The sequence below is a fragment of the Betta splendens genome, chromosome 8 (assembly GCF_900634795.4).
Source record: "Betta splendens chromosome 8, fBetSpl5.4, whole genome shotgun sequence".
NCBI classification, from domain to species: Eukaryota; Metazoa; Chordata; class Actinopteri; order Anabantiformes; family Osphronemidae; genus Betta; species Betta splendens.
In genome coordinates, this window is record NC_040888.2 from 8,352,724 (window position 1) to 8,368,939 (window position 16,216).

General features: G+C 40.6%; 3 protein-coding genes and 3 non-coding genes across 10 annotated transcripts; 1 reads left to right on the top strand and 5 right to left on the bottom strand.

Annotated features, from left to right (window-relative positions):
• Positions 1-599: 599 nt before the first annotated feature.
• Positions 600-2,686, bottom strand: rps11 (ribosomal protein S11). Its single transcript, XM_029159305.3, has 5 exons — positions 2,534-2,686; positions 1,945-2,085; positions 1,682-1,757; positions 1,241-1,370; positions 600-792 (listed from the first exon to the last, which is right to left on the bottom strand). Exons 1-5 carry the CDS (start codon positions 2,546-2,548, stop codon positions 669-671), a joined length of 486 nt encoding a protein of 161 aa, XP_029015138.1. The 5' UTR covers positions 2,549-2,686; the 3' UTR covers positions 600-668.
• On the bottom strand, positions 887-970 carry LOC114861223 (small nucleolar RNA SNORD35). Its single transcript, XR_003786766.1, has one exon. It is a non-coding gene; the product is annotated as a small nucleolar RNA SNORD35 (small nucleolar RNA).
• LOC114861222 (small nucleolar RNA SNORD35) lies at positions 1,451-1,534 on the bottom strand. Its single transcript, XR_003786765.1, has one exon. It is a non-coding gene; the product is annotated as a small nucleolar RNA SNORD35 (small nucleolar RNA).
• On the bottom strand, positions 1,816-1,899 carry LOC114861221 (small nucleolar RNA SNORD35). Its single transcript, XR_003786764.1, has one exon. It is a non-coding gene; the product is annotated as a small nucleolar RNA SNORD35 (small nucleolar RNA).
• A 17-nt stretch (positions 2,687-2,703) lies between the features above and the next one.
• LOC114860604 (apoptosis regulator BAX-like) lies at positions 2,704-5,683 on the top strand. Of its 2 annotated transcripts, none has more exons than XM_055510881.1 (6): positions 2,704-2,869; positions 3,526-3,574; positions 3,655-3,816; positions 3,900-4,035; positions 4,112-4,216; positions 4,314-5,683. In XM_055510881.1, exons 1-6 carry the CDS (start codon positions 2,833-2,835, stop codon positions 4,410-4,412), a joined length of 588 nt encoding a protein of 195 aa, XP_055366856.1. In that variant the 5' UTR covers positions 2,704-2,832; the 3' UTR covers positions 4,413-5,683. The 2 variants fall into 2 exon arrangements, with proteins under 2 accessions (XP_055366856.1, XP_029015137.1); XM_029159304.3 differs by having other exon boundaries at positions 2,707-2,863.
• A 301-nt stretch (positions 5,684-5,984) lies between these two features.
• On the bottom strand, positions 5,985-14,920 carry map3k14a (mitogen-activated protein kinase kinase kinase 14a). Of its 4 annotated transcripts, none has more exons than XM_029159300.3 (16): positions 14,810-14,920; positions 11,423-11,695; positions 11,258-11,339; positions 10,913-11,138; positions 10,167-10,574; positions 9,943-10,077; positions 9,719-9,848; positions 9,270-9,398; positions 8,255-8,359; positions 8,008-8,165; positions 7,772-7,922; positions 7,343-7,648; positions 7,171-7,268; positions 6,930-7,068; positions 6,719-6,819; positions 5,985-6,599 (listed from the first exon to the last, which is right to left on the bottom strand). In XM_029159300.3, the coding sequence occupies exons 2-16, from the start codon at positions 11,679-11,681 to the stop codon at positions 6,438-6,440; spliced, it is 2,589 nt and encodes an 862-aa protein (XP_029015133.1). In that variant the 5' UTR covers positions 11,682-11,695; positions 14,810-14,920; the 3' UTR covers positions 5,985-6,437. The 4 variants fall into 4 exon arrangements, with proteins under 4 accessions (XP_029015133.1, XP_055366855.1, XP_029015134.1 ...); XM_055510880.1 differs by lacking the exon at positions 14,810-14,920 and adding an exon at positions 12,701-12,855 and having other exon boundaries at positions 6,930-7,065; XM_029159301.3 differs by lacking the exon at positions 14,810-14,920 and adding an exon at positions 12,701-12,855.
• Between the last annotated feature and the right edge of the window lie 1,296 nt (positions 14,921-16,216).

A 16,216-nucleotide genomic window follows, 5' to 3' on the forward strand; every position in this document is an offset into this window, starting at 1 on the left:
AACCCATAAACTGTTTTAACTCCTACCATCACCACACAGAATAAGCTTCTTCCACCAGGTTGTCTCTGAGCTTGTCACTCACATAGAGCAAGGACTCAGTGCAATCACCATATGTGACAGTGGGCTGTAGTTAATATTTAAATAATGTTCCATTCCAAAAGAGTAAAGATAGTTTGACCGCTTTCAATTAATAGTTTGTCTTGTGCAAACATAGCCAATAAAGCTTATTCTGATATAGTTGTTCTGTGTATTTTTTACCATTGGTGAACTCAAAAAAAGAGGTAGTCTGGAGAAAACAAGTGGTGGCAACTTACTAAGAGGCTTTCAGCTTAGTTACTTTGACGAAGCCTGCAGTACATCAGAACACCACACAGTTGCTAGGGTTTCATTTTAAAAGGTAACATTTCCCAATGGGCAAAATATTTTCAACCTCATTGTGTTTCTTTCTGAGCATGAAGGCACAAGTTAGACTAAACTTTATCTTCCAAATGATCAACTGCAGCATCTTGTGGCCATTGATGAGGTAACTTAAGGTGTCAGACACCAGGGAAAGGAAAACCGACCGCGCATATGCAAGTAGGAAACAAATCAAAAGACAATTTAAACAAGATTTTTTTTATTTGACAGTGACAACTTAACCAGGGAGAAGCTTTCCTGTTCATGGTCAGTTAAAACTTCTGGAACTGCTTCTTGGCTCCAGCGGCCTTTGTCACTTTGAGGACATTGAACCTCACGGTCTTGCTGAGAGGCCGGCACTCTCCAACAGTCACAATGTCTCCAACAGACACATCTCTGCAGAACAAACAGGACAATCATTAGCTGATGACTGGGGCATTTTCCTGCCAAACCGATAGCTAGATTATTGGAGCTGGAGGATGTGTAAAGCTAAGCTGCATCAGCGTTTGCCAAAGGCAATGTCGTCAGAGCCTCTTGAGCTTGGAAGACCATCGTGAGAAAAACATCATTTGCAGCAAAATACGTTTGCTCACTTAAGACATCTAACTTAATCCACCAATCAAATGCCTTCAAACTGGTGATTACTTCAACCTGGTTTGGTAGCAACAGCAGAACTGCACTGAATTTTCATAAGAAATTGCATATTTGAAGCAAGAGTCTGAAGGGAATTACTAAATCCTTTATACACTTCCTGTGAAGCTTCCAAGTCATAAACTGGATAGTCAACACTATGCACTAATACGCCATTATGTTTCACTAGCTCTAAACATGAAAGGTGTAGTACCTGAAGCAAGGTGACAGGTGTACAGAGATGTTCTTGTGCCTCTTCTCAAAGCGGTTGTATTTGCGAATATAATGCAGGTAGTCACGTCTAACAACAATGGTCCTCTGCATCTTCATTTTGGTGACCACACCTTTTAAGTAGATCAGAATTACACAGACGTTAGAAAAAGGCACTTGGAGCATCAGTTTTGAATTTTTCCAGTTTGGTCACTATACTACATCAGTAATGCCAATAGGCACTGTCGTCAAAGCCCACAGGGCTAAGAAGACCATCGTGAGAAAAACATCATTTGCAGAAGAGTGACAAATATGCACCATAGTCATGGTCATAGTCTACAGAGACTGGTGAGGATTAAATGCAGAAATGAGGAATTAAACCACAGCAGGTTGTTACAGCAAACAAAGAATGCATGTGTTCATGAAAACACATTAACAAACTGACCGGAGAGGATACGGCCACGGATGGAGACATTTCCAGTGAAGGGGCATTTCTTGTCAATGTAAGTGCCTTCAATAGCCTGGAGGAAACAGGAACATTAGAAGGGTGCCTAGTTTACATAAACTTGCTTAAACGCTTCTGCTGCATCAGCGTTGCCAATAGGCATTATCGTCAGAACCGTACAGGTTAGGAAGACCATCGTGAGAAAAACATCACTTGCATTTAGATAAAAACTCATTAATAACCCAACAGAAACCATGGTTTACCTCTCTTGGGGTTTTGAAGCCCAGCCCGACATTCTTGTAGTAACGGGGGAGCTTTTCCTTGACCTCCTTGCCACCATCAGCTACAAGAACACGCTTCTTGTTCTGGAAGATGGTGGGCTGCTTCTGATAAGCCCTCTCGGTCTGTGGAGAAAAATGATTGAGTTTAACGCCAAGCTACGAAGTCATGCTTCAAGACCATGCCTTTTCACATACTGCTGTATGGGCTCGGTAACTACCGCTTCCTCTTAGTAAAACGTATATTGGCACGACATGTATGTATATTCTCTGGATGAGTCTTATTGTGGCTGGCCATCTCTAAAATAAATGCAAAACACCTTTTATGTGGACAGGCCACAAGTCAGCGGGCTAGGCTAACTAAAATGTTAGCATGCCGGCTAACAGAACGGCACACGAGGATATAGAGAACGACAACAATCGTTAATTGTAACATCTCGGAGGCAGTTTTAGAAGTCACAGGACATGGATTAAAAAACAAGCTAAGACACAGACTTATCATCGTACGGCTAATTATGCTATTTAACCCTATTAATAACTACTTAAAATCACCACGCCGTTTTGCTTAACGTACTTGTACATCCGCCATCTTTGCCAGCCGAGTCGTAAAGAGGCCGGAACATGCGCGCCACGGACGGAAGACAGCGATACACCGGAAGTGACGCGTGCGAAAAGGCGAGGCACACAGTTTTACATCTATAAACCTATACCATTTTGACCAAAGTCATCACCGCTGATTTCAATTCACCGTATTACGTCAAACTTCGTGGGGATTGTGAAATCGATTAAATGCAATTGCTTTTCCCGCAAAAAAATACGTGTCGTCACATGATTACCAGTAACGGAAGTACAGCGATCTAAACAGTCAACAAGATGGCCTCAAACCCAGGAGGAGGTGATCAAGGTACCAGTAAGACTCAGCAATATTTGAACATAAATTAGTTCGTGACAACGTCGCGAACAATTAGTAAGAAACAGATGATCTCACACTTTATTATTTGGGTCTTATTTGGTGGCTGTAGTTTGTTTGTTTATACTAAGAGTAACTGAGTTGTGATTAGCAAAACAGCTACATGTTAGCGTAACGTTACTTTCGCTTCTTTACGCTTCTTTTTAGCGCTAGCTTGAAAGGCTACTCAGATACCGTTGAAACATTGAGTTAGCTATTGTGCTTAAAATAATATAAAACATGTGTAAGTATACAGCCTAATCTTCTACCTCGGTCGTTTCTACGTAGATTAGTTTATTTATTGTTATCCATCACATTGTGCAACTCAGGAAAAATGACGTTAACTGAAGGAGGAACATTTAGTTGCGCTATCTAACAAGTAGCATCCTGTTTTGTTGTGTGCGTCCTCTGTGCGTTGTTGTTCTCTCACAGAGTCTTTCTGTACAGGAACACAGCGGAAATAAAAACCGGTCGAACATGTAAATCCGCACTATCAGTCAATAAAATATGGTCTTGTCCTTTATTACGCCGTAAACATTATAGCGAAAGTACAACCATCGTTTTATTCAGAGCACGAAAAATCTAGTTATTTAAAATCGCTGTTGTTTGTTTTTCAGGAAATGCCAAAGAGCAGATACTGGAAGTAGGAGCTGTTTTGTTAAAGAAGTAAGTAAATGCTGTACACTTCTTCCTCTTATACGTGTAGTGGCAAATGAGTCTTTCTCAATCTGTGTCTGCCTGTGCAGCTTCATCTATGAGCGGATTCAGAAGCATGATGGCGATGGTGGCAAAGCTGTAGTGACCAGGCAGCAGCTCGGTGGAGGAGAACTGTCTGATGACCACAAGAGGCTTGCCCACTGCCTGCAGCAGATTGGCGATGAGCTGGATGCAAATGCTGAACTTCAAAGGTAAAGTTTGTGTTTGTTCATCAGATTGAAGGTCTGAAATATTAAATGACAAGTTTTACCAATAACTGTAATGTTTTCTCCAGTATGATTGATGACTCGTCACTTAGTCCCACAAAAGAAATTTTCATGAAAGTCGCCTTCGAGATTTTCTCAGATGGAAGATTTAACTGGGGCAGGGTGGTGGCACTCTTCTACTTTGCCTGTCGACTTGTCATCAAAGTAAGTTAAGCTGCTACACAAATAAAATATTTATTTATTTAAATAAATATAATAATTTCATTTTGCACCGTCTCAGGCTCTTGTGACCCATATTCCTGATATAATCAGGACTATCATCAGCTGGACCCTTGACTACCTCCGAGAATATGTGATCAATTGGATCTCAGAGCAAGGTGGCTGGGTAAGAAGCTATTGAACTCTGCAGCTAGAAAACATAATTTATTAATTCTAATAAGACATGTTAATATACTGTCTACCTTTCTATTTATGTTTTATAGGAGGGTATTCGTTCCCACTTTGGCACTCCCACATGGCAGACGGTGGGGGTTTTCCTTGCCGGTGTTCTTACCACTGTTCTAGTCATTCGTAAGATGTAAGGGATGTGTGAAGAGGAGAAAGATGGGAAGAACTGCAAGTGAACAGAGAAAAGGAACAAAAGCAAAAAGAACTAGTCTGAGAGACTAGTTCTAGTGACAGTTATAGTGACATGAACAAGTTGAGCATGGAAACTTGTATGTGGACAAGGAGAATCACCTTTTTGTTTTTACCTCCTCTTCACTTTGAGGGCTCAAGAGTTGGACTGTCATACTCATGATTCCTATGCCACAAGTGGTGTATGCACAGACGGGGGTGGTGGAGAGGTTGTCAGTCGAGGAGTGATTTAAAATAATTTATTTTTTACTTGGTACAAACAACAATAAGTCACTACATTCTGTTTTTTGTCCTAAATGATGTACGGACCGATATGTTGTGATTAAGTTAAGAGGTTCTACGTTGCATTGTTTTCCTGGTAGCTTTGGTTCCATTCAACTTGCTTTTCTTCCCTTTAGCTCCATCCATATCATCCTGGTGTCTGTATGCTAGAAATTCCATCTTCATATGTATTTTGTGAATGCTCACTGGTGTAAAATCTGGAATGATCTGCTGGCAATAAGTGAGTGGGAAGGTGGTCATTACCCAACAATTTAAAGATATTTTTGCAAATGTTTCTGAAATGTATGAAAAGGATGATTTATACAATGAGGAAATCTTTTCTTATAATTGGATATAGGCGATACCAAGTAATTGTTTCTTTTTCATGAATACACAGTTCAACTGTATTTTAGCAAATGATAAAAGTGCCACTTGTATACAAAGTTGTTTACATTTAACATCAATCATCCCATGGTTAAAAGTCACGTGATTTCAGGAAAATTACAAAGTTTAAAGTAAATTTAGCCATATGCTGTTTTCAGGCATTTCGACCTAATGTGGCTCCTTATAAGTCTCACTTTTGGTTTTTAATGTGTTGTGAATGGAGCCGCAATACATGAACCGATGCTTCCTGATGTCGTTGGAAGAATTTGCACTGCAGATGCAGAAAGCACTGGATTGCTCACAGATTACCTCACTTTACACCTTTTCCAAGTACTGTATTTTTACGTGAGTTATTCCAACTGCAATCTTATCTACACGACAATAGGCTTTTCATACGATTTCCTTGTTTGTCAGTGCCTTGGTGTTTTTTTTAATCGCAAGTCACTTTGATATTCTCAGATTTTTACTTTTTACTATCACATTTGTAAAGTAAAAAGTTTTTCCATGTGTTTCTGAAAATCTCTTTTGCAGTGACCTGTATGTTAAAATAAAGCTTTTAACTTTTACTGTATGAAGTGATAAGCCATAATTACTTAATGAAGAATATTGTTATTAAGTATTATTATACTGTATTTGCATGACCATAATTTTATAAAATGCCTTAGTAAGAAACACATCATTAATGTTTTACACTGGGAACAATGTCATGACCCAGAAAGAGATCAATGAATGTCAATACAGCTTAGGTTAGACTTGTAAGTCACTATTCTTTAGGGTCTATTTTTGATTTTTTGTAAACACAATAATATTTAAAGATTTATTGCTAAGTGATAGCAGTTTAGTGTAACTTCATATGATAAATTTTAGGTAAATACCACACAAAGTAAAGTTTATTGATTATTTGAAAGCATGCAACAAACAATTAGAACATGTAAATATTACAATAAGCTAAAAAAGCTAAATGATGGGATAATACCCCATCACAGTATTTTAAACATGAGGCACAATGTAATAAAGTGTTTCACAGATAAAACATATGGTCCTCACAGAAAGAGACAAGTTAAAAGTCGCATTGGAGAGGCAGTGGCTTGATTCCTGGCTTCCCCAAGTCATGAGCCCAAGTGTCCTTGGGCAAGACACTGAACCCCAAGCTGTGCATGGTATCAGCATAAGCTGCACAGCAGTTCTGTCACCAGTATATGACAGAGCACTAAGTAGAAAGGTGCTTTAGAAATGCAGGAGCATTTACATTAAAATCAGCTCAAGGAAAAATGACCAACGGATGAGGAGAGACTTTGGCCGATGGGGAAGGAGAGCAGTGGTCTCTAACGTGTCTCCAGTATGCCGTTTCTTATCCTCCACTTCCAGGAAGGGCTGAAGTCGTCAGCGGGAACACAGCTGAGCTCAAGACCAGACTCATGCACCTCCTCATCATGAGCAATGTGTTGGCCCTGCTGCGTCTCCAGAGTGAAAACCCTCCTTGAGATCTAGAGACGACACATAGATAAGCTTTAAATAAGTGTTGTCTTACAGTGCATAAGCACTTGTTCACATTGGCATTAATTACTGTTTAAATGTGTGATGCTGCTATATGATCTCTCTCTACCTGATCACTGATTCCAGTAGCGATGTGGCCAACCTTCACCCGCCGGGTCTCTCTGATCCGGATACTTCTCCTGTTGAAGTCCCTTATGCAGACATCCACCCCTAAGACAGAAAGACATACTGTGAGGGAAACTGTATTCTATGTTAACATTGGGTTATAGACTAACTAGTTTTTTGGTTCATTAAATACCAGTTGTTTTTTTTCATTCTACCTTCAAAACAACAGGGTGGTGGCAGTTGCGTGTGACCCAACAAATCCATACTGAAGACCTGCACATCTGACTGATTGTAGGAAAAGACACCAGAGCTTAAGTTGTCTACTGGGCTCAGGGACCAGCGGCCAGAGTCCTGCTAAACAAAAAAACAAGAGGGGTTTGTCACATCATATATGGTTCCATTATAACTGGGAGATGCAGGTGCAAATAAGAGATTCCACTAGTTATTTTCAGGTACCTTTTTGTCCCATGGCTCCCAGTCACTGCTGAGGCCAGACAAGAGCTGCTCCTGCATCTCAGCAGACTGGGGCTGGGACAGACTGCTCAAGTAGAAATCTGTTGAGACATATACTAAATTAGACACAGGAAAATAAGCAGAATGAAAATAAATTAATAAAATACAACTTCACCTTTGAGTAGCTCATGTTCAGGTATTTTGGTGATGTTGTTGCCCCGTTTGTGGTTTGACTCCAAGTTCAGAGTTTGCGGACAGCAAAGCGAGCGTGGCTTTGTGTCATTAGACTCAGCCTCCAAGGCTTCATTGTCATTATACAGCTTCTTGATCCACCTGCCTGGCTTCTGCACAGATTCCTGGTGTTTTTGTTCCTCTTCATACTCAACACTTCCATTCAAGATTTGCAGGGAGTCTGGGGGTTTGCTGGCAATAAACACAGGCTCAATGTAGGGTCCCCTTACTGGGCTAGAGAGGCCTCCAACTGCAATTACACAAAGCGTTAACACTTAATACAGGACACTTAAAAGTTGGAGTTTAACACAGACCAACACAGCATTTACATTTTTGAGCGATTTACCTGCACATTAAGTGCAATCTTACATACCTTTTTTCAGAGCTATATCAGTTTTCACTTTTAGGTCTGACGCTGATGCCCTTTTGACCGGATCCTTCTGAAGTCCTGCCTTTATAACCTCAGCTGTGAGACGGCTACAGTCAGGTGGGATCTCTCTCAGAGGGGGAGGCTCATTGGCGATCTGTACCCATAACAAACAGTAGACGCTATTATTTCCATACAGAGAAGAGGTGATGAGATGCGTGTAGTGTAGTTTTAAAGTTTACCTTCAGGTAAAGCCTGCAGGTATAGTATGTTGTCCAGGGATGACACCCATTGAGCATGTGCAGAAACATACAGCAGCTGCTCCACACATCTGCTTTAGCTCCGCGTGGTTCCCCTTTTACAACCTCAGGGGCCATGTGGGTCTCTGTGCCCTTTAGCTCTGTTGAGTTTGAGGAAAAACATCAAATTACAGACATGCTACTGGATAAACAACAATTCCTTGTAAATACATCAGAGTTACACGTTTACCATTGGATCCACTGATGCCCTGTCCCCAATTGTTTAGTCTCTCAGCATGACCAAAGTCACACAAGAAGCAATCTCTACCGTCCCCCGACAGCAAAACATTTTCAGCTGTGGGAAACAAGATGAATAAGTTTCAACTATAACAGTTTATTCAAAGTCTAGAGTATTTATGACCGCGTTAGAAACCAGGCATATTAAATAAGACATAAAGGTGTCTGTGACAGCAGCTGTTGTAAAAACACCTTAAGGGGGAATAAATATTGAGAGAATGAACAAGCAGCAAACAGATTTAGTTACTGCCTCACTCTCTCAGGTTTAATGGACACCAGGTGGCGCCTGTAGCAGCACAGCCACGTTCCTCGTTTCCTCTCCAGCTCCAGTCTGCTTTTCCTCCTACTCCAACTCAGTTCCCCTTTTGTTTTTAAGTTTCCCAACTTTACTTTGGTCAATCTGCCATGTCTCTGTCCTTCTACTTTTCTCTTCTTCTCTCACTGCCCCCCCACCCCCTCTCGCTGTGCGCGCACCGTTCTCTGCTCCCTTTCTTGCTCTCCTGATTGCGTGCGCATGCGCCGCTTCTAAAGACCGGTGGTGAGTCACGCTGTGGGAAATTCCCAGCCTGTCCTCTTCTCTGTGGTAGTCTGGTTTCACACAGGTGAAGATCAAATCTGTATCTGTGTATCTATGACACTTGTGTTCCACACAACAGCTGCAAAAATACACTAAATCCTGTGGTGAGAGCTAATTAGAAAGCCAACTCACTCTCCCTGTATGTTTTTGTTTTCCACTAGGTACAACAACAAACAGAACCCAAGCTGACACATTTTGTTTTTATAACTGCTTTGACCACACAAGAAAAATTAAACTTTGGCTTGAACTCAAAAATTTTACGAAACTAAACACAAGTTGAAATAAATCCTTCCTGTTAGTTACTTTTTTTAGATCAACACTAAATAATACACCACCACACTGATGGTGTATTATCTCACCATTTAACCACATATCTGTTTTGTATACCTACCCTTTATGTCTAGATGAGCCACTCTTTTCTTCACCAAGTACTCCACTCCTGTTAACACTTGAGACATGTAGTGGAGGCCTAAATCCTCAGGCAGCCGGCCACGCTCCACTATTAGTTGGCCCAAGGAGCCTGGATTAATAATAAAGGTATAGTTTGAGCAGGACAAAGAATAAGATCTAATCTGCGAAGACGCATCTAAAACAGAAGCTGAGTTTAAAGACAAACGTATGTGGTGTGTTTATTATTAGACACATACATATTATCAAACATATCACTTCATAAATGTTTGGGCTAATCTGAGCATAATTCACATCCACCTCCATAACGTGACAATAATCACATCCACATTCCTATAGCACCCCTAACGTCCATGTGTTTGCACTTAGCGACTTTAGGCCTTCTCTAAATGAACAGCAGCAGTAAGTACAAACAGAATGTGCTGCGTTTACCAGATTTCTGGTCCATCAAAAGTATGACGTTAGGTCCCTCCCTGACCACTCCGAAGAGTTCCACCACACGGGGAGATTTAAGGGCACTCCACGCACCCACCTCCTCGCTGCTGAATCTCTTCAGAGTCATCTATGAACAAAACAATGGAACAAACGATAAACCATGGCACACTATAGCACGTGTATAGAAAAAAGGTGTCAGTGTCAGATTTGCTCTGCTTTACCTTTTTGACAGCAAATTTGAAGCCTGTGTTGATATCCTCTGCACTGTATACTTCTCCAAAGGACCCTTCCTTGATAAACTTTGTGAGGACATACTCTCTTCCCTCCCTGTATTCAGAGTCCACAGGCTGGATTTTCTGTTAAGACACGTGATAAACAAGTTACTTTGGTTGACATTATAAACAGATGTAAGTCAGGAAGCAAGCTGAAGTACAGGGGAACATACATCATTGTAAAAGATGATCCCCTCATTGCAAACGGAATCAACTGCTGAGAACTCTTCTTCGTCCTCCTCTCTTACTTCCCTCACTATGTCTTTGGAAAAAGGCTCTGCATAGCAACGGTCTCCCTGACTGACATTGCCCCTGAGGCCGGCCAGGGCCAGCGAACAGTCTCCCAGGCTGCTGTGGGAGTCTGAGTCGTCTGAGTCCCCATAGGACTTGACACTGGAATGGTGTCTGGGGAAGGGTTCGCAGACCTTCAGTTGCATCCATGGCAGAGGGGTGCAGCTAGAGCCTGTGCTGTAGATCGAGCGTCTGTAGAGAGCAGGCCCTCTGTCCTGCTCCTCTGAACTTTCAACGCTGCTACAGCATGAAGTACTCAGTTCGTCACTGGATCCAAATTGCAAGTGCTCCTAAAGTAAAAACAACCAAACAGGATGGTTAATTAGACTACATGGTGTTTACATTCTCACATGGATTTGCCCAGGGGCTAAACATTCAGGCTAAACATTAAGAGGCAACATTGTCTGGACTGCGTGATTCACGTCCACAGCATGAAAATTAATATGTTACATGCCTTGAGACTGAATCTCCAACTGCCAAAGACGGTTTCAATTTATCCCTCAAGATGACTCACAAATAAAAACCTCTTAATGATACAAGACTAATACTATATACAATACTATATAGTACTATATATACTTTACTGTACACGTGTAAGTTACATGTGATGAATAACAGTGATCCTCACCTGGATCTGGACCTGAGAACTTCCACTCTCCTGTTCAGGGACTCCAGAAGGTAGGCGGTGTCTGTTTTGCTGCTTCTCCTTCTTTGCTGTTTCTAATTTGTTCCTTGCCTTACGCCTCTGTCTCTTTCTGTTCTTCTTTTTGGGGGTGAGTCGTCCTGATGACACTCTTGGCTCCTGGACTGAGGCTGTGGTTGGATGCACCACATTGTTCTTCTCTAGGCAAACGCTGATGCGAAAAAGTGCCAACAATGTTAATTCCAGGCGTGTCATTAAACCAGTCAGAGTAGCTTCTGTAAACAAGCGTGAGGTGTGATAGGCATGCAGTGATGTAAGTTGAGGTCATACCTGCTGATGAAGCAGTTGGGAGAGGGCACAAATAAACGCTCGGAACAAGACGGACTAAACTCCTGGGAGTCCTGGGTTTCACCTGAGGGGATCAGCGTTTATGTCAAATTCTTTTTAAACACAATCACTATGTTGTAAAGAAACAAATCAAACAGGCATATTTACATTCAGCCTGAGCAATGAAGGTTGAGGTCTTCAATGGCATTGTTCCCACTTGCTCTGCAGTTCCATGTGTCAGGACTTTGTTTATTAGCGGTGATGTGAAGAAATGTGTGATGCCCATTTTGCAGTCCTTCCCCTCCTCTTCTTCCTCCTCTGTCTCCTGGTCAGGGGCTGAGCTGGATGGGTAAGACCCCTTAAGCTCAGCTTTGGGTGAACCAGAGAAAGGTGCCGTCGAGTTGAAAATCCTTTGCCTCACCGCCATTTTAACGGCTGGACCTAGGAAAAAAAAAAGAACATCGCAAGCAAACTATAAGTCAATGACGCAAGAGGACAAGAGACTCTGTCACATTAAGGTTTTTCATCTAAATCTTTATTTAGCGTTTATGGGTCATTTTGCTAATTCCACCACACCTATAAAGCTCATCATATAATTTCCTGATTCGACAGATATAATTTAACAATGCAGAGGAGTTCATAAACTCAAATGCACCCTCCAGTAAAACAATGGCAGGGTTTGTTCTGTAGTTGAGTGCATTTTCATCTGCTTGTTTATAGCCCATTTAAGCATTAACATACTCGACTGTGCCCTGTTAGTTCAGGAGCTCTGTGATCTGCTACTCACTGATTTAACCAAAACTTCTGCGGTCGACAGAAGAGACAGGAAATTCGAGCCCTGCCTTGTTTTGGCAGTTGCAACTGTCGCTACGTGCAAGTGCTCCTTTTTACTCATAGGAAGTAAATTACACTATGATGAATTCCCAATAAAGACCTTGACAGCTGAATGGCTGTGGCTCGAAGGCTATGATCAAGAAAACACGGCAGGACTGTAAGTCAGCATTGTTCATCACACACATGCATGCTGCTGCAGCATGTTCCAGTACTGGGTTCATTAAAGTTATCCAATCCATTTGGCATAAAACTAACCAATCAGCTTTTTTGTGTACATTTAAATATTAGTATTTTTGCCAGTATTTGCCAAAAACGGTTTGCTCTGGATTACAATAAGTAATTTAAAAAACCTGCAGGTAAAAGTTATTAAAAGCTGTTTAGAATTTGTGATGTTGTTTCCTTTTGTTACCACTTCATACCCTGCAAAATGACATCGATCGAAGCAATTCAGCTGTGACTTCCGCCTAAACATGCTACGCTGAAAGCCCAGCATAAACACCACACCCCAGTGAATTTACGTGGAAAGGAAATAGAGAAAGCCCCACTGCAGTATACACAACCACAACAACAACTGTGTGCACGTTAGCCCGAGAAGCTTTCAGACTCACTTACGGATGCCGGTCTCTCCTGCAATGTCTCCCCTGCCCGTCCGCCCTCTATCCCCCAGTATCTACATCAGTAAAACTAGGTGCTGTGTTTGTCTGCCTCGCGCTGGCAGCTCTGATTGTCAGTGGCGTATCAGGCTCTGCCGCTGCCTCTGATGCTGGCTCTCAGCCAACCGGGGGAGGAGCAGCCTGACACCAACTTATGGGAAATGCATCTCACTTCCCCATATTCCCCCCTCCCCTCTGCTCTCTCCAACAGGGCTGGCTGACTCCCTGTTAACGGTGAATACATCCACTATAGGAGGGTTTGTTTTGATGATCGACTATGGGCAGTAAGAAAAGCATAACGTCATGTCTCTGCAGCCTGTGAATATCACATAGGCACATTTACACTCAAATATATTCTGTTTCAGGTCAGGTTGTTATGTTAATTACAAATAATGGATAATAGATTCGCAACAACTTTAAATTACGGGTAAAGAAGAAGTGTGCTTATTAAATGAACAACACTAAACGTGTACAGACCCACATAATGTATAAATTTTGTTGGCTCTTTGGGAAGAGCCAACGCTTTATTATGTGAAGAGTTCTATACTTTCTTTAAACATCTAACCAATTAATTTTGCAATAGGCGGACATGAAAACAGTTCTAGATACATTTAAACAAAACAACAGCAAAGACAGTTGACCCAATCACACACTCCATTGTAAATGTGAGTGGCTTCGTTTTTATTTTTAACACATTTATTTTAATTTGCTATTGTTTCTTTACTTTGTATCTTCGTAGCTATACTAATTTCACTTGCCTTTCTTTTTAACAGCAAAACAACTCACTCATATCATAACCACTACAGCACACAGGAAATTCAGAATACCACACAGGCAGCTCCGATATAAGCAAATAAGAAGTTGCTCCCCTTTGTGATATTGAAACTGTTTACTGCCATGGCAACAACCTGTGATCTGTCTACAGGTTGTAGAAACAGACTCATACTGTACAAAAGCAGTACTAAGTATCAGCAGCAGCAATAGGAAAGGAAGCATGGCTGAATGCATGGACACAGCAATGAGTCAAATTACTGCATTTGATCACGGCGATCGCTTTAAACCTTTGACTGAGGAACCTCTAGCTAAGCTGCGCATGCAGTCAGCAGCTCCACAGAGCCAGTTTCTCTTGTACTCCCACACAGATTAATGAAATTCCAAAGGCTTTCAGTAAGGAAAAGGGACACAATCTAAAGTAGGCCACAGAGTGCACAAAGACAGACAATGCTGAAGACAGCACCCTGTCAAAAAGCTACAGGTAATTTAGTTCATGTATAACAAAGGATGGCAGCACATTTATGGCACCAGGAAGCAGTGACAAAACACTGCAGCATAATAAAGGTTATAATTAAGTTAATGTACTGTATACAATGACTCTTGGTGTCTTTCTGTTTGCTTTAGCTGCAAAAACACAGCATGCAGCACTTTTATTACTAACTAACTAAATTGGTGTTTAACTCTACAAACCAAACTAAGAGCTGTTAATGGCTCTTCTGAGAACTGCTACATACAGGCTTATTTTATTCTTTTCTTGTTGGATGACTATCCAATAAGAAAAAAAACTATGTTCCTTAGGTATTGTATATGTTTTAATGTCAGGTTTTTTATAAGCTTCTGATATTTACACGGCTTATTTTATTCTTTTAGGAGGCTAACAAAAGCACTCACCAGTGCCCAGTACTGAACCAACATCTGGCTTCAATAGTCGTAAGGGCGGTTAAAAAAAACATAAAACTGACAACAACTTACAGCAACATCTGGATTATTTCCCTGCATCTCCCAAAGTGCGTATAGACGTAGTACATATTTATACATGTGTATTTATACTGCGTGTACGTCGACAGTGCAGAGAAGTAAGATTCACTTCCTTGTAGGCACATTAAGGCTAACGTTAACCGCCATTTCACATCAAACTTTGTCAGAACGGATTTTTCTTTTTAATCAAAGGACGAATGTCTGACGTAGGAAGTCACTGCCTCAGAACAGGATCAAAGCGACCGAGGACACAAAAATGTTTAACAATATAAACATATTATGTTTATGAGTAATATTGAACGAATTCTTTACTTACCGAGTTTACAGTCGGTAGGCGTCGGCCGATAGCGATCAGATCGCTGTCTTGCCAGGTTTCCGGTGTTAATTTCAAAGTAAGAAATGTGTTCAAAATGCACTACATTTTTATATTAAAACATTGACTTTGTCGATAAAGCAATGTACAGTAAGATTCACTAACAGCAGCAGCCCATCTGTCTCTTGGCGTAAACAAACATTTTGCACCTTCTTATAAGTGTTGATCAGACTTTTATTTTGAAGCTGAAACCTGTAAAACCATTTACATTATGACTTAATAAATACTTTGTTTTTCAACCTTTAGTTTCTTTTAGTTTGTTTTTTAACTAATCTAGAGTCATCTGAAGAGGCAACTTTTTTTAAACTGGGGTCATTCACTAACACATGATAAATGTATGAATACATTTATTATTATTACATATAATCACGTTTTAAATTTCTAAATATAACTACCACAAGATCGAACCTGTCCACAGTCTGAAAACAGTGTGATTGTGGTGAAAAACCTCTTGTGCACCATTAAATCTGGAAAAAGCAAATTGTTCTGAGAGATGAGCATTACTCTGTGACAGAACATTTCTGTCCTGATGGAAGTGGTCATTTCCTGGACGGCATAAAAACACGTATATGTGGAGTGTGTGTTTAAAAAATACCATGTCAACAACCTACTTAACTGTTTAATAATTATTACCTTTACATACTTAACATGCAGAATATAGAGAAAACTTACATGTATTGACACAAAGTTTCCACAAAGTGGAGCCATAAACTGGTTAAAGGTTTTTTCTGTTTCACACGCTGATTAGATTTTATTGTTCCATTTTAGCATTTTATTTTATTTTTTACGCAATAGAATGCATTAGAAATGCATATATTGACATAAACTTTAATGAAACAACAAGCAGTGATGGTACAATTTTTGAATTTAAACTAAACACCCCATACATACATACATACTCAGTATGCATAAAACACATGAATAAAATGAAATAAATAAAGGGCTTGTCATCTGATATAGCTACTAATCGTTTAGTCCATAATTGTCAAATAAAATGGTAAATGCCTGGTGTGATAATTGTGTGAACAAATCAGCCAAATAATGTATTAGCCAGATTTGTCTGGTTCATTATGGAAATATTAACTCTGTTGACAAATATCTGAGGATACTTGAACAAGAAACTCAAAATGTCATCTATTAACATCCATGGCTCCATCATCACATCACAATGCCCACGGTTCAGGGTCGTTACTCGGACACAACGCCAGACATGTTTACTTTTCTACAAGCAACGGGCTACATATTTATGGTCCTAATTACTGGCCGGCTACTTGCTCTGCACGTCAGCTGACCGAGGCTATATACAAAGTTTAAATGTGGGATTTTCTACGCGATATTAGCGTAGCAATA